General features: G+C 50.6%; 1 protein-coding gene across 1 annotated transcript in view; it reads right to left on the reverse strand.

The window, feature by feature from the left end:
• Nucleotides 1-1,442: 1,442 nt before the first annotated feature.
• Nucleotides 1,443-26,335, reverse strand: part of CUX2 (cut like homeobox 2) — a 163,068-nt gene continuing 138,175 nt past the window's right edge. Inside the window, exons 13-23 of the mRNA XM_023733662.1 lie at nt 26,231-26,289; nt 25,050-25,098; nt 24,860-24,959; nt 23,126-23,800; nt 22,243-22,344; nt 17,513-18,315; nt 16,619-16,778; nt 9,121-9,390; nt 7,649-7,837; nt 5,978-6,251; nt 1,443-2,244 (exon numbers count right to left, since the gene is read on the reverse strand). Coding sequence (XP_023589430.1) covers nt 1,443-2,244; nt 5,978-6,251; nt 7,649-7,837; nt 9,121-9,390; nt 16,619-16,778; nt 17,513-18,315; nt 22,243-22,344; nt 23,126-23,800; nt 24,860-24,959; nt 25,050-25,098; nt 26,231-26,289 — 3,483 coding nt within the window. The remainder of the gene's footprint in view (nt 2,245-5,977; nt 6,252-7,648; nt 7,838-9,120; nt 9,391-16,618; nt 16,779-17,512; nt 18,316-22,242; nt 22,345-23,125; nt 23,801-24,859; nt 24,960-25,049; nt 25,099-26,230; nt 26,290-26,335) is intronic.

Consider the following 26,335-nt stretch of genomic DNA (forward strand, 5'->3'; position numbering starts at 1 on the left):
CTTCAACAACCAATATGGTAGCTACTCCATCCAAAATGGAAACTCTCCCTCTAGAAACCGTAACGAAGACTCTGGAGGAAGGGTGTTCAACTCTGAATTGGGGTGCCGAGCCTTTGCTGCCCAAACTGGCATGCCTTGGAAAGCAGAAAATGGGCTTGGAGGCTGGGAGATGGTGGATGTATTGTGATGAACTCGGCCATCTCACTTTGTTCTGCTCGGACTCTGAGTTTAGACGGCTTCCAGAACAGCACCAGGGTCAACTTGTGAGGTAAGATGGCGAGAAAGGGAGTTCAGGTCTCTAGTTTGGCTAAATTTAGCTTTTTGGTGCTGGTTGCCAAGCTTCAGTGCTGTGGGATGTCTGATGCTGTTACTTTCTTAAAACACAAGCAGGGGAAGATGACGGCCACAGTTTTGCTCTGGAATGCCCACACTGATTCCAGTGGGAAAACTTCCTGGGCTATGGCCATGATTCGAGTTGGGGAATGGGGTCACTCTGGCTCAAACACCAACCTCCAAGCACCTGCCCCATGCCCAGCTTTCCAAAGGGTCTGGAACCACGTCTTATCTACGGATGGTGTCTGACCTCCATGGCCTACAGGTTTCTAACTCGAGGGAGTGTAAACAGTTTGTTTTGTACCATGCTACATCTCGTATAGGACGGTGGGGCCACAGCCCACATCTCTACAACATTTACAACAGCACGAGACATTCTGTGTTATCAAGGTTGCAAAACAGACCACCAGAATGAAACACATCCTCAATGGCATCGAGGTTTTTATTTAGAGTCTTTTGGACTTTCTCTTTTCCACATGGTTTCTGGAAGGGCAGTAGCAATGCACTGTCTCTCACAGACAAGATGTGGAAAAAAACCATGGTTCAAGGGTTATCTAAATTTTGGTCAGTCTCAGAGCGTCTTGTGATGGCTTTGAATAATTGTCTTCTTTTAATCTCATCTAGTGGCAAAAACAACACAACTTCAGTGTATACTTCGCAACAGTTGTGACAGCATCCTGATTTTATAACTCTCTGTAATATCAAAACAGCATTGGCTGGGAATAAATTCCAAAGGATCCTTTATTAAAATATCTAAAAGAGGTCTATAAATATTTATTTTTCTAAAAGAGTTTGGAGTTTTCAGGTGAAAATGTGGCGCCATTTGCTTCTGCCTCCTGCAGAGGTCAGGGTGGAGAAGAGGAGCAGAGTTCCAGGTGTTCCTTGGGGCAGGGGGTGCTGGAAAGAGGAGGCAGTGGCACCTGCCCCACCCACTCACTCAACTTTGTAAAACTAGGGTTACAACAAAAAACGTAAACAGAATAACATTGCTGTCCACATTTTGACGGTTGAGTTCCTCTCTCCCTCGCCCCATCCTCTCCAGGACAGTGAGTAAGAGAGGGAAGGTGACCACCAGGGTATCCCCCCACCTTGCCCCCTCGTCCCTGCCTTCAGAACTCCCACTCCAGGGCCTCCTCCCGATTGGCAGCCCTCTCTAGCCGGTAGATGATGCTGTTCAGGTTGGCCATCTTCTCGTGCCGCCGCTGCAAGTTGGGGTTCACCTTGGCACTAGGGTGCAAAGCCCCGGCTGTGTCAGCAGTGGGGCTGGCACTCGGCACTTTGGCAGGGGGGGCTCCAGGGGGGGATGGAGAGATGGGGGCTGAGGAGGAGGGGATAGGCGACACAGATATCATGAGGCCTGGCGAGGAGGCGGCTGAGGGTGAGTTCAGTGATACCTCCAGGCTGCAACGTGAGGACTCCGAGGCCGACTTAAAACTTATCGGGTCTGGGTGAAGCTGCTCCTTGCCCTTGTTCTCCTGGGGCGGATGTATCGAGGAGCAGCCTGGGGTGGTCCCGCCTGGAAGGAGGGGCCCCGGAGCCATTTTTGGGAGTCCATCGTTATCTGGAGGGTCGGGATGCTCCTCTTTGGGGGGACCCTGGCCCTCTTCAGGCTCCCGTAAGTTCTGGACACGGCCTCCCTCCTCTTCCTCGGCGTCCTCCTCTGTCTGTTCCTGCTTGATCCTCACCTGGGCCTTGTCCTGGGTGGTCAGGGGCATGACGCTCTCCTCAGAGCCCTCCCGAAACTCCAGTTCCTTCACTGTAGGCTTCTGGTCCTCAGCCTCAGAGTGGGGGCTCTGCGGGGTGGGGTCTGCGTGGGAGTGGCCTGGCGGCAGAACACCAGGGCCCCCGCTTGGGTCGAGGTCCGGTTCGTCCTGGGTCCCCTCCACCAGCATCTCCCGGCGCATTCGTGACCTGGGGCAGAGACGCTGGTGAGGCTGGACAGGGGGACCCAGCTAACCCTGGTTCAATCCCCTGATGCAGCATCTAGACCCCCACCCACTCACCTGGGGGCTCACTATGTGCTAAGCCTCTTTACATGCATCTTCTTATTAAGTCCTCTCAACAACTCCCCTACAAGGTGAGTGCTAATATTATCCCCACTTTACAGAGGAAACGAGGCTCAGAGATATTATGTAACTTGCCAAAAATCACACAGCCAGGAAGTGGCAGAGCTGCGACTTGAACTCAAGACTGTTGGATTCCAAAGCTCATGATCTAAACCTGCGCTGTCCGGTACAGGAGCCACTGGCCACATGTGGCTCTTGAGCACTTGAAATGTGTCTAGACCAAATTGAGATGTGTTGTAAGGGTAAAATACACACTGTATTTTGAAGGCTTAGTATAAAAAAAAAAGTAAAAGATGCCATTAATAATGTTTTTATATTGATTACATATTTAAATGATGATATTTTGGACATACTGGGCTAAATAAAATATACTACTATAGTTAATTTCATCTGTTTCTTTTTGAAATTTTTTTTTATGTGGCTACTGGAAAATTTTAAAATTACATGATTCATATTTCTACCGGACAGCACCATTCTAGAACATTTCACAAAGTGAAACCCAGATTTATTTTGTGGCAACAAGCCCCTGCCACTTTTCCTGGAGGGATTCTTCAACATCAGCCCAGAAGGGGAAACTGAGGCATGGAGAGCAACTTGCCCAGATCACCACAACACACAGTGACAGAGCTGGGACAAGAACCCAGGTATCCTCAACTCCAGTCCAGAACCCATTCCCTCGTGACTCCAATGGCTTCCCTGCTGTCAGAGGGAAACTCAGACTCATATATTATGTTTCAGAGCAGGGAAGACCATCAATTATTTTCCTAATACCAAATGAGGGCCAGTGAGGTTAAACGGCTTGTCGCAGGTCATAGAGCAACATGGGCAACTGTGTTACAGGGGTTCCTTCAGCACCTTCAGAGCTATAGCTCTCTGCCCATTTTTATTATATTAATAGTAAATTTTATTTTATTGATGTATAATTCTAATAATTATAAATTATAATCATCAACATCATAATAGTGGGTGCTTATCATGTGGCAGACACTGGGCCGAGTACTTTTGTGGATTCTTTTACAATAATCTTGTGAAGGGGACACTAGTCTCATTCCCATTGATAAGGGAGACGCGGCCTGGAGAGGTACAGGGATTGCCCACAATCACAGAGCCAGCAAGTGGTGGAGGTACGAAGTTTATACTCTCCTGCTTCCCTAATCAGTAGGGGATGGGGCCCCACCCCAGGATCCCAGGCCTGGAGGGACTGTGAGGGTCATTTGGTCTACTCCCTTCTCAGCCCCCAGTCCCTCCACAAGGGTGGTCTTTTCCACCTTCTGGGGAGCTCTGCCATCTCCTTCAGCCCCCTCCAGAGGGAGCTCTTGTGGTTTCCACTGAGGTGGGATTTGAGAGGGCTTCATGATGGCCCAATGACTGAAGCTCTACCATTGGAACTTCCAAACTGTAGATCTGGTATTGGTCCTTTGTTAAAACACCAATGGGAGGGCCAAATGTAAGGCTAACAGTCATTCACACTTTAGAATAAATTAGTCTTTTTGTTTTTTTTTTTCAATCTCCGACTCCCAAATCTGAAGCAGGGCTTCCCTGTATTTTTTTCTGCTGTTGATCACCTTCTCAGGGCCCACTGAAGTTCGTAATGACATATTAATGTTAGTACTTGTTTAATGGGGACCTTCCCTGTTGGTCTGTTAGAGCTGCTAAGGGCAGGGATTTTGTCTGTCCTGCTGTTTGCTGTATTTCCAGCACCTACTACAATGGCCGGCACAGAGTAGATGTTTAGTAAACATTTACTGAATAAAAGAATGTGTCCTTCTGTAATTATATCTCTTTGAGAGTAATTTCTTATAGAAGTGGAATTCCCTCTGCTCCTTGGTGCAAACTCCTGTGCATCTTTTAAAACTGAGCTTAAATGCCACCTCCTTTGTAAAGTCTTTCCCAGGCAGAAACTCCCTGTTCCCTCAGCCCCTTGCTCCTTTCTGTTTTACAGTATTTATTAGGTTGTAGTGAAATTATCTGGTTCATAATTTGTGAGCTCCTTAAGGACAGAGATGATGTCTTTGAGCCCCCCTAACTCTAGACCCTGCATCACTGTATGTACTCAGTAAATATGTGCTGAATGAAGATGCTGGATAATAACGGAGTGCTCAGTTCCTGTGGGGAACCAGAGGGGAAAGGACGTTTCCACGTCTCCCAGGGAGGGAGGACAGAGGCGGGAAGGCTCTAAGGGCCTGTGTCATTTGCTCTTTGGGAGGCTCTGGTCTGAGCCAGATAATAACAATATGTTACAATGTGTTTACACCCAAAGTTATTTCACTTGATCCTCCATTCAGCATTGTAGGGTTGGTATTAGGTTCCTCATCTGTAAAATAAGGGTGAGACTCAGAGAGGTAGAGTGAATTGCCCAAGGTCACACGGCCAAGGTGGGACTTGTACTCAGGTGTGTGTGATGCCAATGCTCAGGCCAAAGGGAGGGAGACTCCAAGTGCTCCAACCTTCCAAATCTCCTTCTTCATCTTCTCCCTTGGGATCAAAGCAACTGTGCTCTCCCTTGAACGGATGGATGGACTTTCCCCTCTGGTACTACATGGGCACTGGGGACATTTCCTGCTCAGGAAACTTGAGTAGAGGGAGGTGTGCCTCAGACCCGTAAAACCAAACCCATTGCTGTCAAGTCGATTTCGACTCATAGTGACCCTATAGGACAGAACAGAACTGCCCCACAGGGTTTCCAAGGCTGTAATCTTTATGGAAGCTGACTGCCACAGCTTTCCCCCATAGAGCAGCTGGTGGGTTCAAACTGCTGACCCTTTCGGTTAGCAGCTAAGCACTTAACCACTGCGCCCCCAGGATTCTTGTGCCTCAGTTATGGCTCCTGAAATCCCCCCTTCAAGCTTTCTCCACAGGCACCTCCTCAGCCGCCCTGGGAAACCACTCTGCATCCCCTCAGGCACTGCCTGACCCAGCCAATGCCTGACCCAGCCCTGGACTAAGCTCCCAGGAAGCCCAGTCCCCTGCAGGCCAGCGACCCCCCAGACTAGTGACTAGAGAGTAGAAGGTCTCAGGGGAGAGGCAGCCACAGTAGTAGGAATCACTCGCTCCCCAAGGAGGATGGAGCCTGAAGGGGGCCCCAGAGGAGTTTTCTTTGGCCTCCAGAGTAGGGGCATGGTGAGGCTAAGAGCCCCATATCAGGGTCCTCCCAGAGGCTCTGTGGGTAGTTACGGCTCCTCAGGCCTGTGCCCCAAATACTGCTCCCTGTGCAGATACAGAGCAAGTTGGGTGAAATAATAATAACATCTTCAACACCTACCACTTACTATGCACCAGGTATTTTATACAAATATAAAATCCTCAGAACAATGCCATGACATTACTGTTCCCATTTTATAGGTGAGAAGCCTGAGGCTCGGGGAGGTGAAGAACTTGCCCAGGGTCCCGCAGCTGAAAATTGGTGTTGAGCTTCACCGCCAGTTTGCCTATGTTCTGAAACTAAAGGCACGTGCAATATGGCCTCCTCACCTCCCTGAGGCCGTGCTGGAACCCCTCCAGGCCATGGGATGGGGAAGGGGGCCCAGCCGAGATCCCTGTCCTCCCTCCCAGCCTGCAGCCTCCCCCAGGACCCCCACCTGTAGTTGTGGAACCAGTTGATGACGGTGTTGGTCTTTAGATTGAGCTGGAAGGAGAGGAGCTCGATGGTCTGCTGGGAGGGGTAGGGCTCGAGCTGGTAGGCCTGCTTCAGTGCCTCCTTCTCCTCCGGTGCCAGCACCACGCGGGGCTTCTTGATCTGCAGGAGGCTCAGCTCCTGGGGCTGCAGGCAGGGGCTGGGGCACTCGGAGCAGGTGGCCGGAGACTCACTGTCCGAGCCGGTGCTGATGAGGCCGTACCTGCGCTTCAGGTAGGCTGGAGCAGGGGAAGGAGAGAGGGCGGCCTGAGAGGGGCCCTCTGACCAGAGGCCCAGTGCTACCCCCAACGGTTCCCCAGGGGTGGCAGGAGCCCCGGGGAGGGAGGTGTGGTCAGAGGGGCTGAACCACTCATCACCTCGCCCCTCTCAGAACTCCAAATCTACGGCTGAACTTAGAGCCCATTCCCATCGTCTTGATCCTTCTACCTTTTTTCCCTCCTTGGTCTCTCTCCACATCTTCCCGACCCCTCTGCTGAGAGGTGCACCCTGCCCACATCAGCCCAAAGTGCCTGGCCTGCCTCTGAAGTCTGCCGATTAGAACATGAATGTGAGCACATGTAAAGGGCTTAGCAGGGCGTCCCCCACACAGGGAGGCACTCAAAAATGGGTGCTATTATGGTATCCTCGGATTGTCAGAAGTGCCACTGAATTCCAGAATAGCCTTCGGGGGAGGTGGGAACACACTCATTTAAATGAATCCATTAACCGTATGATACATCTTGACCCCAAATCACTAAAATGTGAAATAAAGGGTACCCGGGAATGGAAGAAATAAAGTCCTAGCATCTCATTTAATCCTCACAGCCATGCTCTCAGGTAGATGCCATTGATTTTATTTTCAGATGAAGGAGACCGAGGTACAGAGAGGGGAAGTAACTTGCCCAAGGTCACAAAGCCAGGAAGTGGCAGGCCAAGTTCTCAATTGCAGAGCTGTCTGATGACAAAGCCTCAGCCCTGGCCCTGCTCCTTGCTGCCCCTCACAGCCTGGCTTGATCCTGGCCGTCACCATGAACTGCCCTGTTACAGCTTCACACTGTGCCCTGGGTGACAACTTTGCAATCACTCACAGCTGATCTTCCAACCGGACCTGAGGTTTTTTAGATCCAGGAATCCCCTATGCCCAACATAAGGTTGGGCACAAAGCAGGTGCTTAATACCAGCTCATTAGACAACATTAGATAACATTAGACAACTAAGAATCTGCAATCCCCTTGCCCATCCCCACAAAAGAGGAGGATTCTTGTTGGCTGGGTCAGTTCTGGGCTTCATTGTGTAGAATCTGGGTAGTGGATAAAGGGGTGATCTATATAATAGACAGTTAAAGCAGAGAAGAGAGGGTTCAGAAAGAAAATGTTCTGGGGACTATGGAGGTGGGATCGGCAAACGACTTTGGAATAGCTGTGGGCATGTGAAAGGATCCTGAGAAAGATGGGGCTATTAGGACGTTCATGGGGGATTTATAAATATTTTCATTGTTTTCAATTACTTTGTTTCTTGTGGTCCAGTATCAGGCTGGGCCCAGACCACTGGGGCCCTGGGTTTACTGGTTCTAGTGGGAAAATCTGAGGCCAGATACAGAGTGCCCAGTGCTGCCCACCCCCTGCCCAAGTCTCACCTTTCTTCTCCAGCTTCTTCATGTCCCTCAGCTTCTCCACGTTATGGGGGTCATTGAGCCACAGCTGCATGCGGACGAAGGGCTCTCGACCCTTCAGGCTCAGCTTGTGCCAGGGTTTGGGCCGGGACAGCAGGTCAGACACGGAGCCCTGTGTCAGGCCCAGGATGCTCTCTCCAAACAGCCGCTGCCCTGGGGACAGGGGAGGAGGGCAGCCTTTACCCCAGGCTGGGTGGAGAAACCCGCCCCCAGGAGAGCAAGGAACAGGTCAGAGATGCAGGAGAGAAGCCCGGGCTGTTTCCACTAACTCAGAGGGAGGGCCAGAGACACAGGGGAACTCACATCCAGGGTGAATCTGAAGGGGACCTTTCTGCAAAAGAGGAGGTTTAGGGGGCAGGCTAGACAGCTACCACCCAAAATGCAGTTTCAACTTAAGAGGTTCTTCACTCCTAGGGTATCCTGGAAATTGTCTGCAAAACTTCATGTGCGTGAATTTGTCTCACCTTGTTAGAGGGTAATTTGACAGATTCTATCAAAATTTACATGTGTGTCTCCTTTGATCCAGTAATTCCACTGCGTGGAATTTATCCTACAGTTGTACTTGCCCAAGGGCACAAAGTTAGACGCAAATACACTGTTACAGGTAGCAGGAAACTGGAAGCAACCAAAATGCCCATCAGTTGGGCAAAAAGCTATGGTGCATCCATGTCCTGGAACAACAGGGAAAAGAATGAAGGTGAATCATCCTACTATGGAAGGATGTCCACACAAGATTGCTAATTTTTAAAAAGCAAGTTGTAGTAGAGTATGTGTGCACTTTCATTTATACAGGAAAAAAGAATTGAGTGAACATATCTTATTGTATGTATTCAGAAAGTGTCAAAGATACTTAAAAACTGTACGGTATAATTGGCAGACTGGGAATGGATTTAATATTTGCTCACTTTTAAACTTTTTTTTTTTCTGTACTGTTTGGTACTTTTAAACAATGAATATGTCTTATTTTTATAACAAGAATTCTAACGAAGAAACTGGGGTTCACATGCATCTCTTTGGGAGGGGAGCCTAGCCTGCATGTAAATCTCAGAGGAGTTTGTGATCTAAAAAGGGAAATAGACCTAAAGCAGATTTCTCCTGTGTGCCCCCAGAGGGCAAGGATTTCAGCATCGATTAGGGGTTGAGATGGAAACCCACAGTCACTGGGATTCTCTATATCCTCCTGGAAGGAAGTTTTGAAAGCTGTGAGCAGAAGATTCCAGGTCATATCAGACCTGCATCCACCTCCCTGTTCTTTGCCACCCCAGGGACCCAGGTCAGATTCAGATGCCTCATAGAGGGTCCCAGATGCCTGAGGACTGACCAGTGCCTCTAGGCTGGACTCCAGTGCCCTGAGATCTCCCCTTGGGCACTTTTCTCAAGGTGAGTAGGAGCCAGCAGGGCAGGAGCCAGCATCCCTGGTTCCCGCCACTCCGTACCTAGGTTGTTGTCTGTGAGGACCTCCTTGACTCTCTTGGTGATGGAGTACGTGTCCAGCTCGGGGGACATGGCCACAATCTCCTGGATGCCGCCGGCGGCCTGGCTGCCCAAGTACATCTTCCCACCCAGTGAGGAGCCAGAACGGCTCTCTGGCTGCTGGTTCTCCTTGCTGCTCTCCAGTGACAGGCTCAAGGGCTCCTGGGAGCTCTTCTCGGGCTCCATGGGGCTAGGGGGTGGGGATGGTGAGGACCTTGGTTCGGTGGGACTGGCTGTAGGCCACAGAGAGACAGAGAGGGTGGTTACTACAACTTGGCATAGACGCACACAGGCCAAGCAGACTTACTTGACTGAGTCAAGAGTTGGCAATGCCCCCTTTTACAACCACCATAGTAATATCTCAGGAAGGACCTGAGCGTTGTGCTCTTTTAAAATCTAGCTATACAGGATCAAATTGACAATAGCAACTTGTAAGATTAAATAGGAAACTTAGGAGCAGTAATTTTACGTTAATGGGGGAGGAGCAATTAGGAAAAGGAGGGTGAGAATGTTTGCACAACTCGAAGAATGTAATCAATAGCACTGAATTGTACACGTAGAAACTGTTGAATCAGTATTATGTTCTGCTGTGTATATTCTGAGTAACAACAACAAAATAAAATTATTGTATCTATCTATCTATCTATCTATCTATCTATCTATCTATCTATCTATCTATCTCAGGCAGGAATCATCATGAATGTTAAAACTAGTGGAGGAGAGTTTGATGAGGAACAGGATATTTGCATAGTCTCAAACTATCTCCTCATAAGATACTTATTAATTACAAAGTGAAAAATAGCAACTTTACAGTAGAAGTACCTGGCAGACAGCACCTTAACCAAGTAATCAAAGTTAACATCACCAATAAGTCAGATCAACAATTTGTGCCTCTTGATACGATGCACTGAGAAGGACACAGCATCACTTCTGTGATACTCCTGCCAAAAGCACGTAGCCTGAATTTAATCATGAGGAAACACCACACAAACCCAGGGTGAGTCTATAAAATAACTGGCTTACAGTCTTCTGTGGTATTTATGTTACAGCAGCACTAAGTGACTAAGACAGAATTTGGTATGAAGAAGTGAGACGCTACTCTAACAAATACCTAAAATGTGGAAATGGTTTTGGAATTGGATAATGAGTAGAATCTGGAGGAATTTTTTTTTTTTTTGGCTGTGGATATTCTTTTTTTGTTTATTGTTGTAGTTTAAGTGAAAGTTTACATTTCAAGTTAGTCTCTTATACAAAAATTTATACATACATTGTTATGTCACCTTAGTTGCTCTCCCTGTACTGTGACAGCATACTCCTCCTTTCCACCCCTGATTCCCCAAGTCCATTCAACCAGCTCCTAACCCTCTCTGCCTTCTCATCTCACCTCTGGACAGAAGCTGCCCATTTGGTCTCATGCATCTACTTGAGCTAAGAAGCACATTCTTCACGAGTATCATTTTATGTCCCACAGTCCAGTCCAATCTTTGAAGAGTTGGCCTCGGAAATTGTTTTAGTTCTGGGCTGATAAGAAAATCCATGGGCCATGCTTTCTGGGGTTCTTCCAGTCTCAGTCAGACCATTAAGTCTGGTCTTTTTACTAGAATTTGAGTTCTGCACCCCACATTTCTCCTGCTCTATCAACACTCTCTGTTGTGTTCCCTGTTAGGGGGGTCATTGGTGGTAGCTGGGCACCATCTAGTTCTTCTGGTCTCAGGCTGATGAAGTCTCTGGTTTATGTGGTCCCCTTGTGTCTTTGGTGTTCTTCATTCTCCTTTACTCCAGGTGGTTGGGACCAATTGATGCATCTTAGATGGCTCCTTGCAAGCTTTTAAGACCCCAGATGTCACTCACCAAAGTAGGATGCAGAACATTCTCTTAATAAACTTTGTTATGCCAATTGACCTAGATGTCCCCTGAAAGCATGGTCCCCAGACCCCTACCCCTGCTACTCTGTCCCTCAAAGTGTTTGACTGCATTCAGGAAACTTCTTAGCTTTGGTTTAGTCCAGTTGTGCTGACTTCCCCTGTAGTGTGTGCTGTCCTTCCCTTCACCTAAGATAATTCTTATCTACTATCTACTTAGTGAATAACCCTCACCCTCCCTCCCACCCGCACTACCATCAAAGAATGCTTTCTTCTGTGTTTAAACCTTTTCTTGAGTTCTTATAATAGTGGTCTTATACAATATTTGTTCTTCTGTGACTGACTAAATTCACTCAGCATAATGCCCTCTGGATTCCTCCATGTTGTAAGATGTTTCACAGATTCAATGTTCTTTATCGTTGCGTAGTAGAATCTGGAGGAATTTTGATGTGCTTCATACTAAGGCCCTACTTTGCCTTGAGGAGACCGTTAGTAGAATTATGGATATTAAGGGCAATTCTGACAAGGGCTCAGAAAGAACTGAAAGCTGTGATGAAAGCTTCTACTGCCATGAAGAGAACATTGCCAGAAATGTGGATATTAAATGTGCTTCTGTTGAGACTTTAGAAGGAAATGATGAACATTTGATTGGACAGTGGAGGGAAGGCAATGCTTTTTCTGCGATGGCAAAGAACTTGTTAGAATTATGTTCAAATGTTTGGTGGAAAGTAGAACTTGTAAGTGATCAACTTGGATATCTCGCTGAGATTTCTAAGCAAGATCTTAAAGAGACAGTGTGGTTTCTCCTTGCCACTTACAGTAAAATGTGGCAGGAAGGAGATGGACTTAAAAAGGAACTGCAAATAAACCAGAACTTAAAGATTTGGAAAATTCTGTTGTGCAAACTCAGGAGACGTGTCCTGGAAAAACTTTCACCAAGGATGTGGCTACACTATCTTTTGCTGGAGAGATTAGGCCTGTGACTGATGGATCTAATCAGCCATCCCAGTAGAAACCCCTTCAGCTTAGACCGAAAGGGACAGAAAACAAACAAACAAAAAAAAACAACCCCATTGCCATCAAGTCGATTCTGACTCATAGGACAAAATGAAGAAAAGCTGTCTGCCTCTTAGAATTCTACAGGCAGGAAACAGGCAATGGAGCGACTTGGTTGTGAACATCTGTTGTCCTCCAAGCCGCAGTCCTCGCGTCTGTGAAACAGGGCCAGCACAAACACCTACCCTTTGGGCCACCAGGAGGATTTCACTAGATAGATGAGTCACGCGCTCAGCACAGTTGAACCTGTACCTCCTGAGGTGTCAGAGTCACTCACTCGCCCTCCCATCATGAGCTGAGCCTCCTGACAATTCATGCAGGATGTGCCCAGGGAGGTGCCCCTGCTGGGGTGGGAAACCTGATGGGGGCATCTACAATTCCAGCACTGGCCCATATGGTTCCTTCCAGCAAATTAGAAAAGCGTGCCTTTTCCTCAAGGCACTTGACTGCTACCTGCTGGCAATTTGTTATAAGAAGCATAAAAATCTATGATAACCAGGAGGTGAAGAGAGCCTCATGACAACAGCAGGGACCTTGCTTCCAGAAAGGACATACTGAGCCTCTGCTCTGGATGGTTTCTTCCCTCCCTGTGGAAAGCAAGTGGGATCATGCTGAACAGATCGTTCCTGTGCTCCAGAATCTTCAATGGCTCCCCATTACTCCCTTGCATGAGGAATGTTGACCTCCTTGTTCTGATGTGTAAAGCTCTGAACTCTCTTATCCCTGCCCACCCCACAGACCTGGTGCTACTCACAGTTCCCCCTCCAGCGATATCCCAGTCTCTTCCAAGCTCCTATATCTTTGCTCAGACCAGTCTTGCTGCCTTGGAGGACTTCCCCCTAATCTTGAACTCTTATACATCCTTTAAGACCCAATCCCAAATGCCCCTTCCTGAAGTGCATACCTTTGGGGTCTAATAGCACCTTGACCACACACTGTCACACTTTACTACAATTTCTTATTCAGGCCAAGTCTCCTCTTACCAGATGATGACAATTACGATGAAGGCAACGATGAGGATAATAATAAATCTTCCTTTTGTTGAGCATTGCGTAGTGCACATGGTTCACATGCTTGGTTGCTAACTGAAAGGTTGGAGGTTGGAGTCCACACAGAGATGCCTCAGAAAAAAGGCCTGGCAATCTACTTCCAAAAAATCAGCCATTGAAAACCCTATGGAGCACAGTTCTACTCCGACACACATGGGGGTCACCATGAATTGGAATCAACTTGATGGCAACTGTGTTTTTTTTTTTTTTTATTTGAATAGTTACTATCTGCCCAGCTTAGTGCTTTGTGTTTTACGCCTATGATCTCATATGACCCTTATAACTTCTCTAGAAAGTAGGTACTATGTCATTCCATGCTATAGATGAGGGAACTGAGGTTCAGAGAGGTTAGACACTATGACCAAGGTCATACAGTGACAAGTGGCAAAGCCAGGCCTTGAACTCAGGTCTGCTTACAGCCAACACTGTTCTCTTATCCACTGAATATGAGTTCCTTGAGAGCGGGTTGAGTCCCAGGGCCTGGAGTAGCAGGAGGTGCTGGGCAGACATCTGTGAGTGAATGAACGTTGGCCAGGATCCCTGATTCCCTCTGAAAAGTACAAGGTGAAGCCCAAAGTTCTGAGTAGGGGCACCTCAGCCCTGTGTGGCTGGAGGTCGTGAGGACGCTACTGTTCCCTCCACTACCCCCAAATCCAGCTGACCCTGGCCATCCAGGTGGCATCTGTTCCCACGGCCCGCCGTGGACAGAGGCTGGGGGTCAGCCAGAGGGGGATCGAGGGTCTCTGAAGTCATCTGTCTCTTGTAAAACCGTCTGCACCTACGTCACCACTGGAAGGGCCAGGGTTTCGGGCAGAGAACAAGGGGCAGGAAGGCGACGGAGATCATCAACCCAGATGATCAGTGGGAAACAACCAGCCACTTCCTGCCCCTCACGCACCCCCAGCCAGAATGCCGGCCTTGTCTGACTTTTCGGACTCTGAGAACGGCTTTCAACAAAATGTTTGAAAGCTCTAGGGGTCAACTGTACCAGGAGGAACAGGCTAATGAAGGGGTGGGTGGGAGGTCAGATGTGAGTGCTGGATGAGGGTGTAGGCAGGGGCCCAGGGAGAGGGGCTGGGGGAGAAGTGGAGAGAGTGGGGTGACACCTTGTATGGTTTGCCCGGGACTTCCCTGGATTTAGCTCGGACAGTCCTGTCCTGGGAGACCCTCAAACCTGTTGCCGTTGAGTTGATTCCAACTCATAGCGGCCCTACAGGACAGAGTAGAACTGCCCCACAGTGTTTCCAAGGAGCGGCTGATGGATTCAAACTGCCGACCTTTTGGTTAGCAGCCAAATAAATGCTTAACACTGTGCCACCAGAGCCCCTCAGTCCCAGACAAATCGAAAGGGTGGGTCACCCTAGAGAAAGACAGTGAGAAAGAGATGGAAGAAGACAGACAGAGAGAGACAGAGAATGAGGGAGAGACAGAGCGAGAGACGGGACAATGAGACACAGTCAGGACAGCAAGAAAGACATGAGGGAGAGAGAGGGAGAGAAAAAGTCAATGGAAAGAAGACAGGGAGAGAGAAGCAGACAATGATGGGGGATGAGAGGGAGGGAGGGAAAGAAGAAAGAGACGGGAGGAGAGGGGAGGAGGAGGTGGGAGGGAGAGTGGGAGCTGGGAGCAGGGCTTCCTCTGAGAAGGCTCAGACAGAAGTGCCTGGAATACCGATGGGACCGCATCGCTAATGAGGCTGGGGAATTAACCGGGGGCTGTGGCAGGCAGCTGGTGGGAGCATCCGGCTCGCCCTGACTCCTGAGGTCAGGGGCTCCAGCACTGGTCCCTGCCGGGCCAGTGGCCCACATGGAGGGGTCGTGCAGAGACAGGGCTGGGGCAGTCCAGCCTCACCCCCAGGGGCCAGACTGTGTGGGTCCTTGTGGGCAGTAGGTCCACTCTCCTCAGGCCCAGATGGTCCTGGACAAGGGGTAGCTGTGGGCCCGGGCAGGTCACCACAACTTTGGCGGCAGCTGCAGCTCCTATCTCTGCTCCCCCCGGGCCCTGGCTTCCTGTTCTTGGGTGCGGAGGGGACAGAGCGTCCTCAGTCACCTCCACTCACAGCTCTTCCCAAACCACGCAGAAGCCTGCCTCCTGGCCTTCGCCTGGGCTGTCCCCCAAACAGGAGCACTGTCCTGGATCTTCTCTGCTGAGTTCTGTCCTGCCTGTGCTCAAAGCCTTCCACACCAAGACAGTGGAAACCAAACCAAGTCACACAAGTAGGCTTCAGCCCTTCAAGCGCTCAGCTGGGTGCACACTGGGTGCCTGCACAGTAGGTGCATGCCACTAGGCAGCCATCACTGTAACAGCTGCACTTAATCCTCACAACAACCATATAGAGTTTTTTAACTAAAAATGTAAATTATAAAATATTTCAAAGATATAGAAATATATGGAAAAGAAAATATCAGTCTACCACTCTTCCCCCTAACCAAACCCATCTCCAGACTTAACAGACGTTAACACTTTGCTTTTTTGCGTCAAATCTCCCTTTTTGGTTTAAAGAAATAAAAAAGGGGCAGATACAGCCGAAGCCACCTTCCCTTCTCTTCCTCGCCCCTTCCTGCCAGAACAGTCCTTCACCCAGACGAGGGCACTGGCTCCTTTCTACATGGTAATGCATATGCCTGTAGCTCTAGTACTACAACCATGTGTAACCAGTTCCAAGGGTGTTAACTTCTAAGCAAACACCATCACACAGGACTTCACTTGAGTGACTTGACATTATGTTTCTGGTAGGTGTTCCTGTTACCACGTGTCAATCTAGTTCATTTATGTGAACCTGAGATATGGTTTTATCCATCAACTTATCCCCACTTTACAGATGGGCAAACTGAGACTCCTCATCCTTGCCTTTCCCCTCAGTGCTCTCTGGTCTCAGTGGCCAGGTCTGCTGTCCTGTCCTTGCAGCCAGGTCCCCCTCATCCCAGTGCGGGCCTGGGCAGGTGCAGAGACACCCGCAGATGTCCTCAGGGCCCAGGACCCGACACTCTCATCACAGCTGCAGTCTGCCCCACCAAGCCCAGTCTCCATGACTTTGGGAAACTCTCTGAGCCTCACTTCCCTCACCCGGGCAAAGTTCAGACTCCACCCTCCCTGTGAGAGTGGACAGATAACAGCTGCCCGAAGCCCTGTGTTGAGAAGGATTCTGAGGCTGCATCCTGGCCCCTCAGGAAAAAGAGCTGCCATCCATCAGTGACTCCTGGGACGAGGGCCTGGAGGGTAGGGCCCGCAGGCGAAGTACTTTCTCTACCTGCTCTGGGAAACTCTGGCGCCACCTAGAGGCTCTAACCGGGACTGGTGCACCGGACCTGAGATTTAGAAGCTGGTGGAAGGATTTCAGTGGAGCAGCGAGCGCAGCTGCAGGCTTCTAGGTGGCCAGGACACGAGCCACAGCAGTGGGAACAGAGACACTGGCTGATGTGGGCCCCAATCTGCCCATTCTGCACAGATGAGAGAGTGACTGCTCTGCGCAGGTCTAGATTGGCCACACTCACCCTGGGCAGCGCTGGCTGGCTGGCTGGCAGCCTGGCCCAACTGGTCCGAGAGCCAGAGCTGCATGCGGATGAAGGGCTCCCGCCCCTTCTGCGTCAGCTTGCTCCACGGCTTCGGCCGGGACAGCATGTCACTCACGCTGCCCTGTGACAGGCCCAGCACCTGCAGAGGGTGCGGCACGCAGGGTAGGTCAGCAGGACCCCGGACCACAGCCCTCACCCTAGGTCCCCAAGGCCTATAGGTTCCTAGGGGGTCAGACAATTCCATTTGATCTTTGTGTCCCAAGTACCTGCAGTGCCCATCTTGACACCCTGACATGTAAAAATCTTGTCTGGCCTCTAAGACCCCCAAACACCTCCCCCTCCTAGGCCTTCCCCTGAAGTCGCTTTTCCCTCTTTTCAACTCACCTGCCCTTTTGCCTATTTCTCTGTTAAGGGCAGAGGTATATTAGAAACTACTTAACAACTAAGGTTGCAGAGGCGCCCACCAATCAGGGTGCACCGGAGTCCCTCCCTTAATCCTTTGGTGGCTGGACCCTGGGTGGGTATGGAAGGTCACGAGAGAGGGGAGGTAACTGGCTATTTATGAAGCAGAATGGAAGCATTTCACTATTTTAACAACTTGAGCGCTGAACAGCAGCCCTGCAGTGCTGAATGGCAGCTCTGCCTGTGACCCTCGTACCCATAGGGGACAGCAGGAAACAGGAAAGCAGGCTTGGGCTTTTGGGCTCACACAGACCTGGGTTTGGATCCTGCTTTCGCCCTGTCCTCACTCTCACACACTGCTTTCCAGACCCTGGCTCTCCTGGTCACTGGGCAGCCAGGTCCTTGGGTGGACTACTGCCCAGGGTCCCATGGGCCCCTCTGTCTGCCAGGGCTCCCCCACACTGTCCTCACCTTCTCCCCGAAGATCCTCTGGCAGATTCCATTCTTGGCGAGCTTCTCCTTGACCTGGCGCGTCAGCTCCAGCGTGTCCACCTCACGGTACATGTAGAGCTCATACTGCTCAGGGGTCAGGGGCGGCACAGTGGGCTTCAGGGTGCGGGGTACATATGCCGGGTAGTAGGCCAGTCGCCCGCCACCACCCGCCTCAGGGACGCCCCCCTCAGCCTTCAGCTCGCCCACCCTGGGGGGCTCGTCCTCGCCTCCAGCCGCCTCGTCCTCGGTGGCTGTGGGGGCTTCGTCCCCGCGTGGCCAGGCCCGTCCATTGGGCTGGCCAGAGTAGCTGGAAGAGGAGGAGAGTGAGGGCGAGACGGAGGCATAGGGGCGGCTGAGAAGGCCACGGTCCGAGGCCCAGTGGTGGTCAAAGTAGCCAGCATCGCCAATCTCTGACTTCACCTTCCGGATAATGCTCTGCACGAAGGCAGCGGGGGACAGGACCGTGAGGGACGTCTGTGTGGCGCTGCTGCTGGTCCCACTGCTACTAACACCACCACCACCGCCGCCACTGCCAGCCTCCTCCTGCTTGATGTAGGCTGGCGCCCCGTTCTGGCTCACAGCAGCCACTGAGGACCGTTCCGGGGGTGAGGGTGGCACCGAGCGGCCCCGGGGGCCTGCCTCCATCTCCAGCAGGGCCTGCTGCTGCGCTTGCATCTCACGGCGTGCTTGTTCCAGAATGTTCTTGATGGCATCTTCCGAGGTACTAGCAGAGGTTGTGCCATTGGCGATGTTCAACGGAGCCGTCGAGTTCTTGGGCTCACCTGTGGGAGGATGATATGGTGGCTGGGGCCCATTGTCAGGTCAGAGCTTGAGGTGTGGAGATGTTCACAGCATTGTTATTCATATTAGCGAAACATTAGAGGCAACCTCTGTGTCCAACAACTGGGGATTGATTAAGTAAATGATAACCTAACTATATGGCGGAATATTAGGCAGCTATTAAAAATCAAGCTGACAGACAGATTTTAGCAGATGTAGAGAAAGTACTCACAGGGATAATGTAAGGTGAAAAAAAAGATGTGCTTTTTAAATATACACTGCGATCACAAATGTTAATAGACAAGGAAAACGTCAACATCTACAGTACCTAAAACATGCTCTCTCATTCATTCTAACAGGAAAATCATGGCATCAAACCAAATGCCCATTAACAACAGATAATAAATAGTGGCATGGGCACACAATGGAATGCTACCAGCAGTGAAAAGGGAAGTCACCACACAAAACCACATGTGAATCTTAATAATCTAACACTGGGTGAAAAAGCAAGTCCCAGATGACACACAGGATAACAGGCTTTCTATAAAGCTCAAAAATATCTAGTAAAAATTCTATTTCAGAAACAGCAAACATGAAGGAATGATAGAACAAAACTGAGTTGGAGAATTTATCTCTGGGAGAGGAGGCAGGAGCCGGATGGGGGAAAAACACCAAAAAACTGAAGTTACTGGGAATGTTGTAGATCCTAGGTTGGGTGGTGTGTTCCTAAAGGTTCTTTACATTATTTGAATGAATTAATATGCATGCATGGAGCAATCATGAGAGCATATCATGTGCCAAGGGTTGACTGATCTGGGCTCTGAGGAATGACAATCAACAAAGCACATTTACCACACAAACAACACATAAACTAAAGGGTGCTTCCCTCTCCCTCTCCCTGGATCAAGCTAGACTGAAATAATGCTTTCTCCATGATCTCTTTGTAAGTCTCCATTCTGGTAGATCCTCAGCCCCATTAAAATAATTTTTATTTTTTTCCAATTCAGAAAGTAATACAATAATGAAATACTATTCAATAGAAAGGAATGAACTACTGAGACATGCTACAATGTGATGAACCTCGAAAACATTAGGCCACGTGAAAGAAGCTAGACACAAAAGGTTACATATGTAGGATTCTATTTATATGAAATATCCAGAATAGGCAAATCCATAGAGACAGAAAGTAGATTAGTGGTTGCCAGGGGCTTGGAAGAGGAGGGAATGGGGAGTAACTGCTGATAGGTAAGGGGTTTCCTTTTAGGGTGATGAAAATGTTCTGTAACTAGACAGGTGATGGTTGCACGATACTGTAAATGTGCTAAAAGCTAACTGTATAATTTAAAATGGTTAATTTTGTTATGTGAATTTTACCTCAATAAAAAAAAGGAATACATGCCGGTGGAGAACTACAAAATTATAAATAATTAAGATGAAAATAAAAATTCCTCCTAATCCCTCTCCCAGAGGCAACCACATGAAATAGTCTCATGTATTTCCTTCTGGTCTGTTTTCCAGACTATGTGGGTAGTATGATCATCTTCCACATGTGGGAGTGTAGCGTGGTTTGTCCCTATTTAAAAAAAAAAAAAAGCTTGTGTTGATAACTAACATTAAAAGTTCTTCCATCGTTAAGGGCTGCATACTCCTCTAAAGGGGTATTCTCTGCTTTAGTTATACAATCCTCAATGGCTGGACATCTAGGTTGTTTCTAGTTTGTCACCACTGTAAACAAGAATAAAGGAACAGCTTGTATATAAATCTTTGTCTCTGTTCTGGGCATTTCCTTCGATTCCCAGAAGCAGAATTTCCAAGTGAGCAGACATCCACGTTCATTTCCTTCCCAGGGGACTGCCAGGGTGCCCTTTGCTTAACAACTGCTTTTGCTGGGGGCATGGGAAATAACCTGGGCACTTGCCCTCTTGCTGTGCACGAACTCTTCATAGATCCTGAATGAAAACCCACTGCCTGGCATGTTTGTGGCAAGCGTTTCCTCCGCTGTGATGTTGCCTATTGTTTCTAACCCTCAGGCAGAGAGCACTGTATAGGGAGTAAGACCTTGGTTCTCCTTTTGTCTCTGGGTAACCGTGAGTACATGTCTTCTACTCTCTGGATTCTCCCCCCATTTTCATGTCTTATCCACATCTGTATCCCATGTCTAGTATACCCATCCACTGCCTTCGAATCAGTTTTGACTCATAGCCACCCTATAGGGTTTCCAACGCTGTAAATCTCTACAGAAGCTGACTGCCACATCTTTCTCCTGCAAAGCCCCTGGTCGTTTCAAACAGCCAGTCTTTCAGTTAGCTGTTGATGGCTTTAACCACTGAGGCACCAGGCTGTCTAGAGTACACAGTAGGTGCCTAATAAATGTTTACTGAATGATTGTGTCTCTCTCCCTACAGGGTTGACCAAGAAGAAAGAAATGAATCCACACACAGTAGGGGCTCAGTGGATTATACAGGATGAAGCAGTGTAGGCGTCTCGCAGGTTAAGCCTCCCTCCACCCCTGCCAAGGACCAGGTCAGAGGGACTGAGGTCTTGGGCCGCGGGGGGAGCTGGGAAACTGTAGGAAACCTCAGCAGCCAGTGCAGGAGCCTTGGGCATCAGGACACCTGTTCTGAGCAGCCACCAGGGGGCAGCAGATACTGCAAAAATGGAGCAGGAGTGCTTACGCTAGCACCCCACTTCTCAGGCAAGCTCTGTGCTGGGTGCAGGGATGTGACTTGGTCCCTGGCTTCAAGAAGGCTCCAGACCAGTGGGAGGAACAGCCAGGTCAGCAGAGAAGTGTCTAACACAGCACAGGAGTGCAACAACAATGATGGCATCAACTATAACGATGGCTGTGGCTGAGGGCTTGCCAGGCAGGAGCTCAGGTGATCCCCACACAACCCTGAGAGGAGTACCAGCGCTATCCCCATTTTAAAGATGAGGAAATGGAGATAATGAGGAAAAGTGACTTTGCACATGTGATTAAGTTAGGGATCTTGGGATGGAGATTATCTGGGTGGGCCCTAAATGTAATCACAAGGATCCTTATAAGAGGGAGGCAGGAGAGTCAGAGTCAGAGAAGGAGCTGTGACCCCAGAAGCAGAAGGGGGAGAGAGAAAGAGAAAGGTTGGAAGATGCTACGCTCTTGGCTTTAAAGATGATGGAGCCATGAGCCAAGGAATGTGGACAACCTCTAGAAACTCCAAAAGGTAAGGGAATGGAGTCTCTCCTAGAGCCTCTGGGGGGAACCAGCCCTACTGACACTGTGACCTTAGCCCGGTGAGACTGATTTCGCACTTCCAGAGGTGTAAGATAACCAATCTGTGCTGTTTTAGCCACTAAATTGGTGGTGATTTGTCACAGCAGCCATAGGAGGCTCATACAGGTACCCACTAGTAAAGCGGAGAGGATGCGTCTGAGAGTGGGGAGGAACCAGGAGAGCAGAGTCTCTCCCTGCGAACGAGACAGAGGTTCAAGACGGAGAGAGACTGACAGGTGGGGGGAGGCTCAGGTGTCTGCGTGAATATTACTCCTGGTGAAAGTCGAAGACATCTGGAGAATCCAGACCAGCTCTATCCAACAGAATTCTCTGAGAGGAGGGGAATGTTCCAGAATTGCACTAATATGGTGGCTGCCAGCCAGCTGTGAAATGTGTGACTGAGGAACTGAAGGTTTAATTTCACTGAATTCATTTAAGCTGACAGCTAGTTGCTCCATGATAGAGAACACAAACTCAGCCCTTTCCAGCCCTAGAGCTCACCGGGCTGTGAGGGGCAGAAGAGCTGAAGAGGTTCCAACCTGTGTGGAATCGCCTCTAGAGGTGGACAAAGGTGGATGAGGCCTCACCTTCTGCTCAGAGCAGCCCTGGATGAGCTGAGCTGGACCCAGCCATGGGTCACGGGTCCTGCTGTGCTTGCCCCCTGCAGGGCCACACTTACCCCCCTTTTGTGACTCGATCTCCTTCTTGGCCTGCTCCAGGATGCTCTTGATGGCATCGTCCGAGCCTGTCTCAGGCGTGCGGATTCTCGGGGTGATGCTGCCTGGGGAGGTAAGAAAGCAGCTGTGGCGGGGGGTCTGTGGGCTGCGGGTCCGTCCTTGGAGCGGGGCAGGGTGGGGGCTGCTTCCCTCCTCCCTGAGGGGCTCCAGGTGAGTGATGGGCAGACCTTAAATGTGCATGGTGTGGTCACCACGTAGTCTGAGTGACAAACTGTGGACCTGCAAGTGATTCTGGCTCAAGAAAATAGTAACTAATAACATTGATGACAACCCCAACTAGCAGTTCTTGAGCGGTTACTGCGTGATGGGCGCTGTGCTGAGTGCTGTACACTCATATAATCCTCAATCCCCTAAGAGGCTGACAGATGGGGAAGCTGAGGCACAGGGATGTAAATGTCAGTTGCCTGAGGTCACCCAGTGAGTGAGGGGCAGGGCTGGGCTTCAAGCCCAGGTGTGTGTGAGGGCAGGGCTCGGGCCCTTCAGTCATGGATTATCCAAAAAATCGAGTCTGGCCGTGTTGGCGGTCACCCAGGCCATGTTACAGATGGATAAACTGAGGCTCAGAGGTGCTGAGGGAGCAGCTGGTAGGGCAGCCCGTGGAGCTTAGCCTTTTCCCACCATCATCAGTGGCCTGAGCCGCCCCATGGACAGCCAGGTGGGGAGGAAGAGGTGGCACAGGCCCCGGGAGGAGGGGAAACATGCACAGAGCAGCCAGGTCGCTTGCCCCGGGTCACAGAGCCCTGGTCCCTCAGCCCCGGATGCGGCTGCCTGGCTGGCCTGCGCTCACTGTCCTGTGTGGCAGGGCGGGGGCCGTGAAGCCCTCACCTCGCTGCCGCACCTGGATGGTCCTCAGAGCCAGCACGTTCTGCTCGTCCGACAGGAACTGCTTCATCTTGATGAAGGGCTCCTTGCCCTTCACCGTGAGCTTGCGCCAGGGCTTAGGTCGGGCCAGGATCTCGCTGACCGAGCCCTGTGACAGCCCCAGCACGTAGTGGCCGAACACCCGCTGCCCGATGTTGTGTTTGAGCAGCTGCTCCTTCACCTGGAACGCGATCTCAGCCGTGTCCAGCTGCTCCTCCTCCGCCCCAGCCACGGCCACCACTGGGCCTCCTCCGCCACCCTCTGCCGGCTCAGGGCCCCCAGGTGGCTCAGGGCCTGGGCCAGGCGTGGCTGGGGCAGCAGGGGGCTTGGTGCCGTAGAAGGCCGGGGGGAACAGCAGCAGGCCACTTGCCTCCCCCTTGAAGGTGGCCGGGGGCATCAGGTGCTTGGGCAGCAGTGCGTCCCCCACCAGCCGCTCGCCCGCACCCAGGCTGGGGAAGGGCGACAGGGAGAAAGTTCGCTGGCCGTCGGGGCCCAGGCTGGGGCCCAGCAGGGGCTGCCCAGGGCTGGGGGACAGTGGGTCTTCTGGCCCCGGTGGTGGAGGGAGCTGCTGAGGGGAGGGGTAGGACTGCTCCGTGCCCAGCGAGTCCTTGATGGAATCGTCCTCGGAAGGGTCCTCCTCTAGAACACCCACAGAGAGACAGACAGCGAGGATGGGAGGGGGACAGACAGACAGTGAGAAAGAGAGAGAAAGAGACAGTGAGAGAGAGTAAGAGAGAGAGACAGGCAGCAAGGGTGGGAGGGGGACAGAGAGACAGTGAGAAAGAAAGAGAGAAAAAGAGACAGTGAGAGAGAGAGACAGCGAGAAAGAGACAGAGGACAGAGACAGTGAAAGACAGCGAGCAAGAGAGAGACAATGAGCAAGAGACACAGATAAAGAGACAATGACAGAGATAAAGAAACAGAAAGACAGTGAGAGAAAGAGACAGAGAGAGAATGTGAAAGACAGACAGACACAGACAGACTCAGAGAGAGAGGAAGGAGGAGGGAGGACGAGTGCAGAGGGAGGAGGGGAAAGGTGTTATAGGCGACCAGCAGTACTAAGCAAAGCAGATGTTGGCTGTTTCTGCCCCTCCACCCCCATTCTAGGCCCTTCCTTCCAAGACAGTTCAAATGCCACTTCTAGGGACCCCTCCTGCCAACAATGATAAACAATGTCTCCAACAGCATGAACGTTCATTGAGCGCTTGTTAGATGCCGGCACTGTGCCCTGGGCGGGAATTTACATTCGTAGCACCAGCAGGACTGGCTCATTCCACCTCCTATGCCCATCTGGAGGGTCTTGACTGTGGTGACATGAGTCAAGAGAACAAAATCTGTTTCCAGGGCCTCTGTACAGCTGAGAAGACAATTTTGGGAACCCAGCAACATCTACAGGCCATTCCCAGAGGTCTGCTGAGGAGGGAGGGGTGATACAAAGGCTCCCTCGCCTTGTCCTTCTGTGACATCCTCAGTAAAGTCCCCACTGTTCACTAAGGCTTGGCATGGGTAGAGCCTTTGGTGGGGGGTGTGTGTGTGTGTGTGTGTGCTGCTGGCTGAGTCACAGATGGCACCCAGCACAGCACCAGGTACACAAGTGGAGCTCAATCAACGTGTTGTGGAATGGCATGGTGCTCAGACATGAAGGAGGTAGAGACCCCAGCCGTCCCGCCCAGCCCTCACCCGGAGCACCCCCCCTACCAGGGCTGGCCAGCAGAGCCGGCTTCTCCAGGAGGAACTTCTGTGCGGGGAAGAAGGCCTCCTTGGCCATGAGCAGCGAGTCGTCTGGCTTAGCCAGGCCCTGGGGAGACAGGAGGTCCGGCTGAGAGGGCACTGCTGGTGGAAGGCTCTGGGCAGCCCACCCTGCAGGGACGGTGGTGGGAACACTTACCTGGGGGAGGCTGCAGTTGCTGGAGGCCAGCTTCATCGCTTTCAGGATGCTGTCAGAGAAAGGGTCTGAGGTCAGCCAGGTCCCCAGGGGCAGGAACGATTACCCAACAAGCAAGCTATGCATGGCCGCACTTGTGCTTACTTGTCTGTAGTTTACAATTTCACCGGGTTTTCATCCATGTGAAATTATGCACTACTAGCAAGTAAACACAATAAAGCCCCCATGCACCTTGCTTACTGATTAACCCGCCCCTGCCCGGGGGCTGGGGAAAGGGCTTGCAGGTGAGGCTTTCTGCCTGCTCACCTTCCCTGATGGAGAACAACTGCCCCCCCCACCCCATCCCCAGCTCTCTATGTCACCGGGCTCTCACTGCAACAACAGGCTTAAATTGCAGGCTTGTTAACAGGGTGTTATGGATTGAATTGCGTCCCCCGCCTCCCGCCAAAACAAAAAAAAAAATGTTGAGGTCCTGAGCCCTGCACCGGTGAATGTGACCTTGTTTGGGAAAATAGGGTTTTTCTTTGCAGATGTTATCAGTTAACAAAGTCATACCAGACTAGGGCGGGTCCTAATCTCTTCTGGGTGGTGTTTTATCAAAGACAAGGACAGATATGGAAAGAGGGCCAGGCACAAGGGAAAGACAGAATGCAAGGATCCTTCTATAAACCAAGAAACGCCAAGAAACACCCAGGGCTACTGAAGCTGAAACAGACAAGGAAGGATCTTCCCCTAGAGCCGGCAGAGAGAGAACATAGCCCCGCCAATGCCCCGAATTTGGACTTGAGCCTCCAGAACTATGAGACAATTAATTTTGTTCTTTAGGATTTTGTTATGCAGCACTAGGAGACTAGGACAGCAGGTTACAAGTTTACCTGGGAGGGGTGCTGGCTAACTGACTCCCATGCTGGCCAGATTTAGCTGATATAATCAATGTTTCACCCCAGTTACAATCCCCATAGGTCTAGCAAGATGGTCATCTTGTATATTCTCCTACAGGCAGCTCTTGAGGGAGTGGGGCTAAGGATGGTTAAGCTGACACCCAAATGCCAGTGGAGAACAGAGAAGAGTGCCATAAAGTGGAGTCTGGTAGGGAGGGAGGAAGATTATCAGCTCTGCCAAGGGGCCCTTCCTGTCTTCCTAGGCAGCACCCCAGCCCTGTGGAGCCCCACTCTGCACAGTACCTCAGTTCAGTTTTAATTTCTTCATAGTCAGATTGCGCTTGCAGCTTCTCTTCCAGCTTCTAAAAGAGCAAAGAAAGACGGTAAGGTTGGTCCACATGTCTGGGG

The sequence above is a fragment of the Trichechus manatus genome, unplaced genomic scaffold, assembly GCF_000243295.1.
Source record: "Trichechus manatus latirostris isolate Lorelei unplaced genomic scaffold, TriManLat1.0 scaffold00061, whole genome shotgun sequence".
In the NCBI taxonomy this organism is placed as follows: Eukaryota; Metazoa; Chordata; class Mammalia; order Sirenia; family Trichechidae; genus Trichechus; species Trichechus manatus.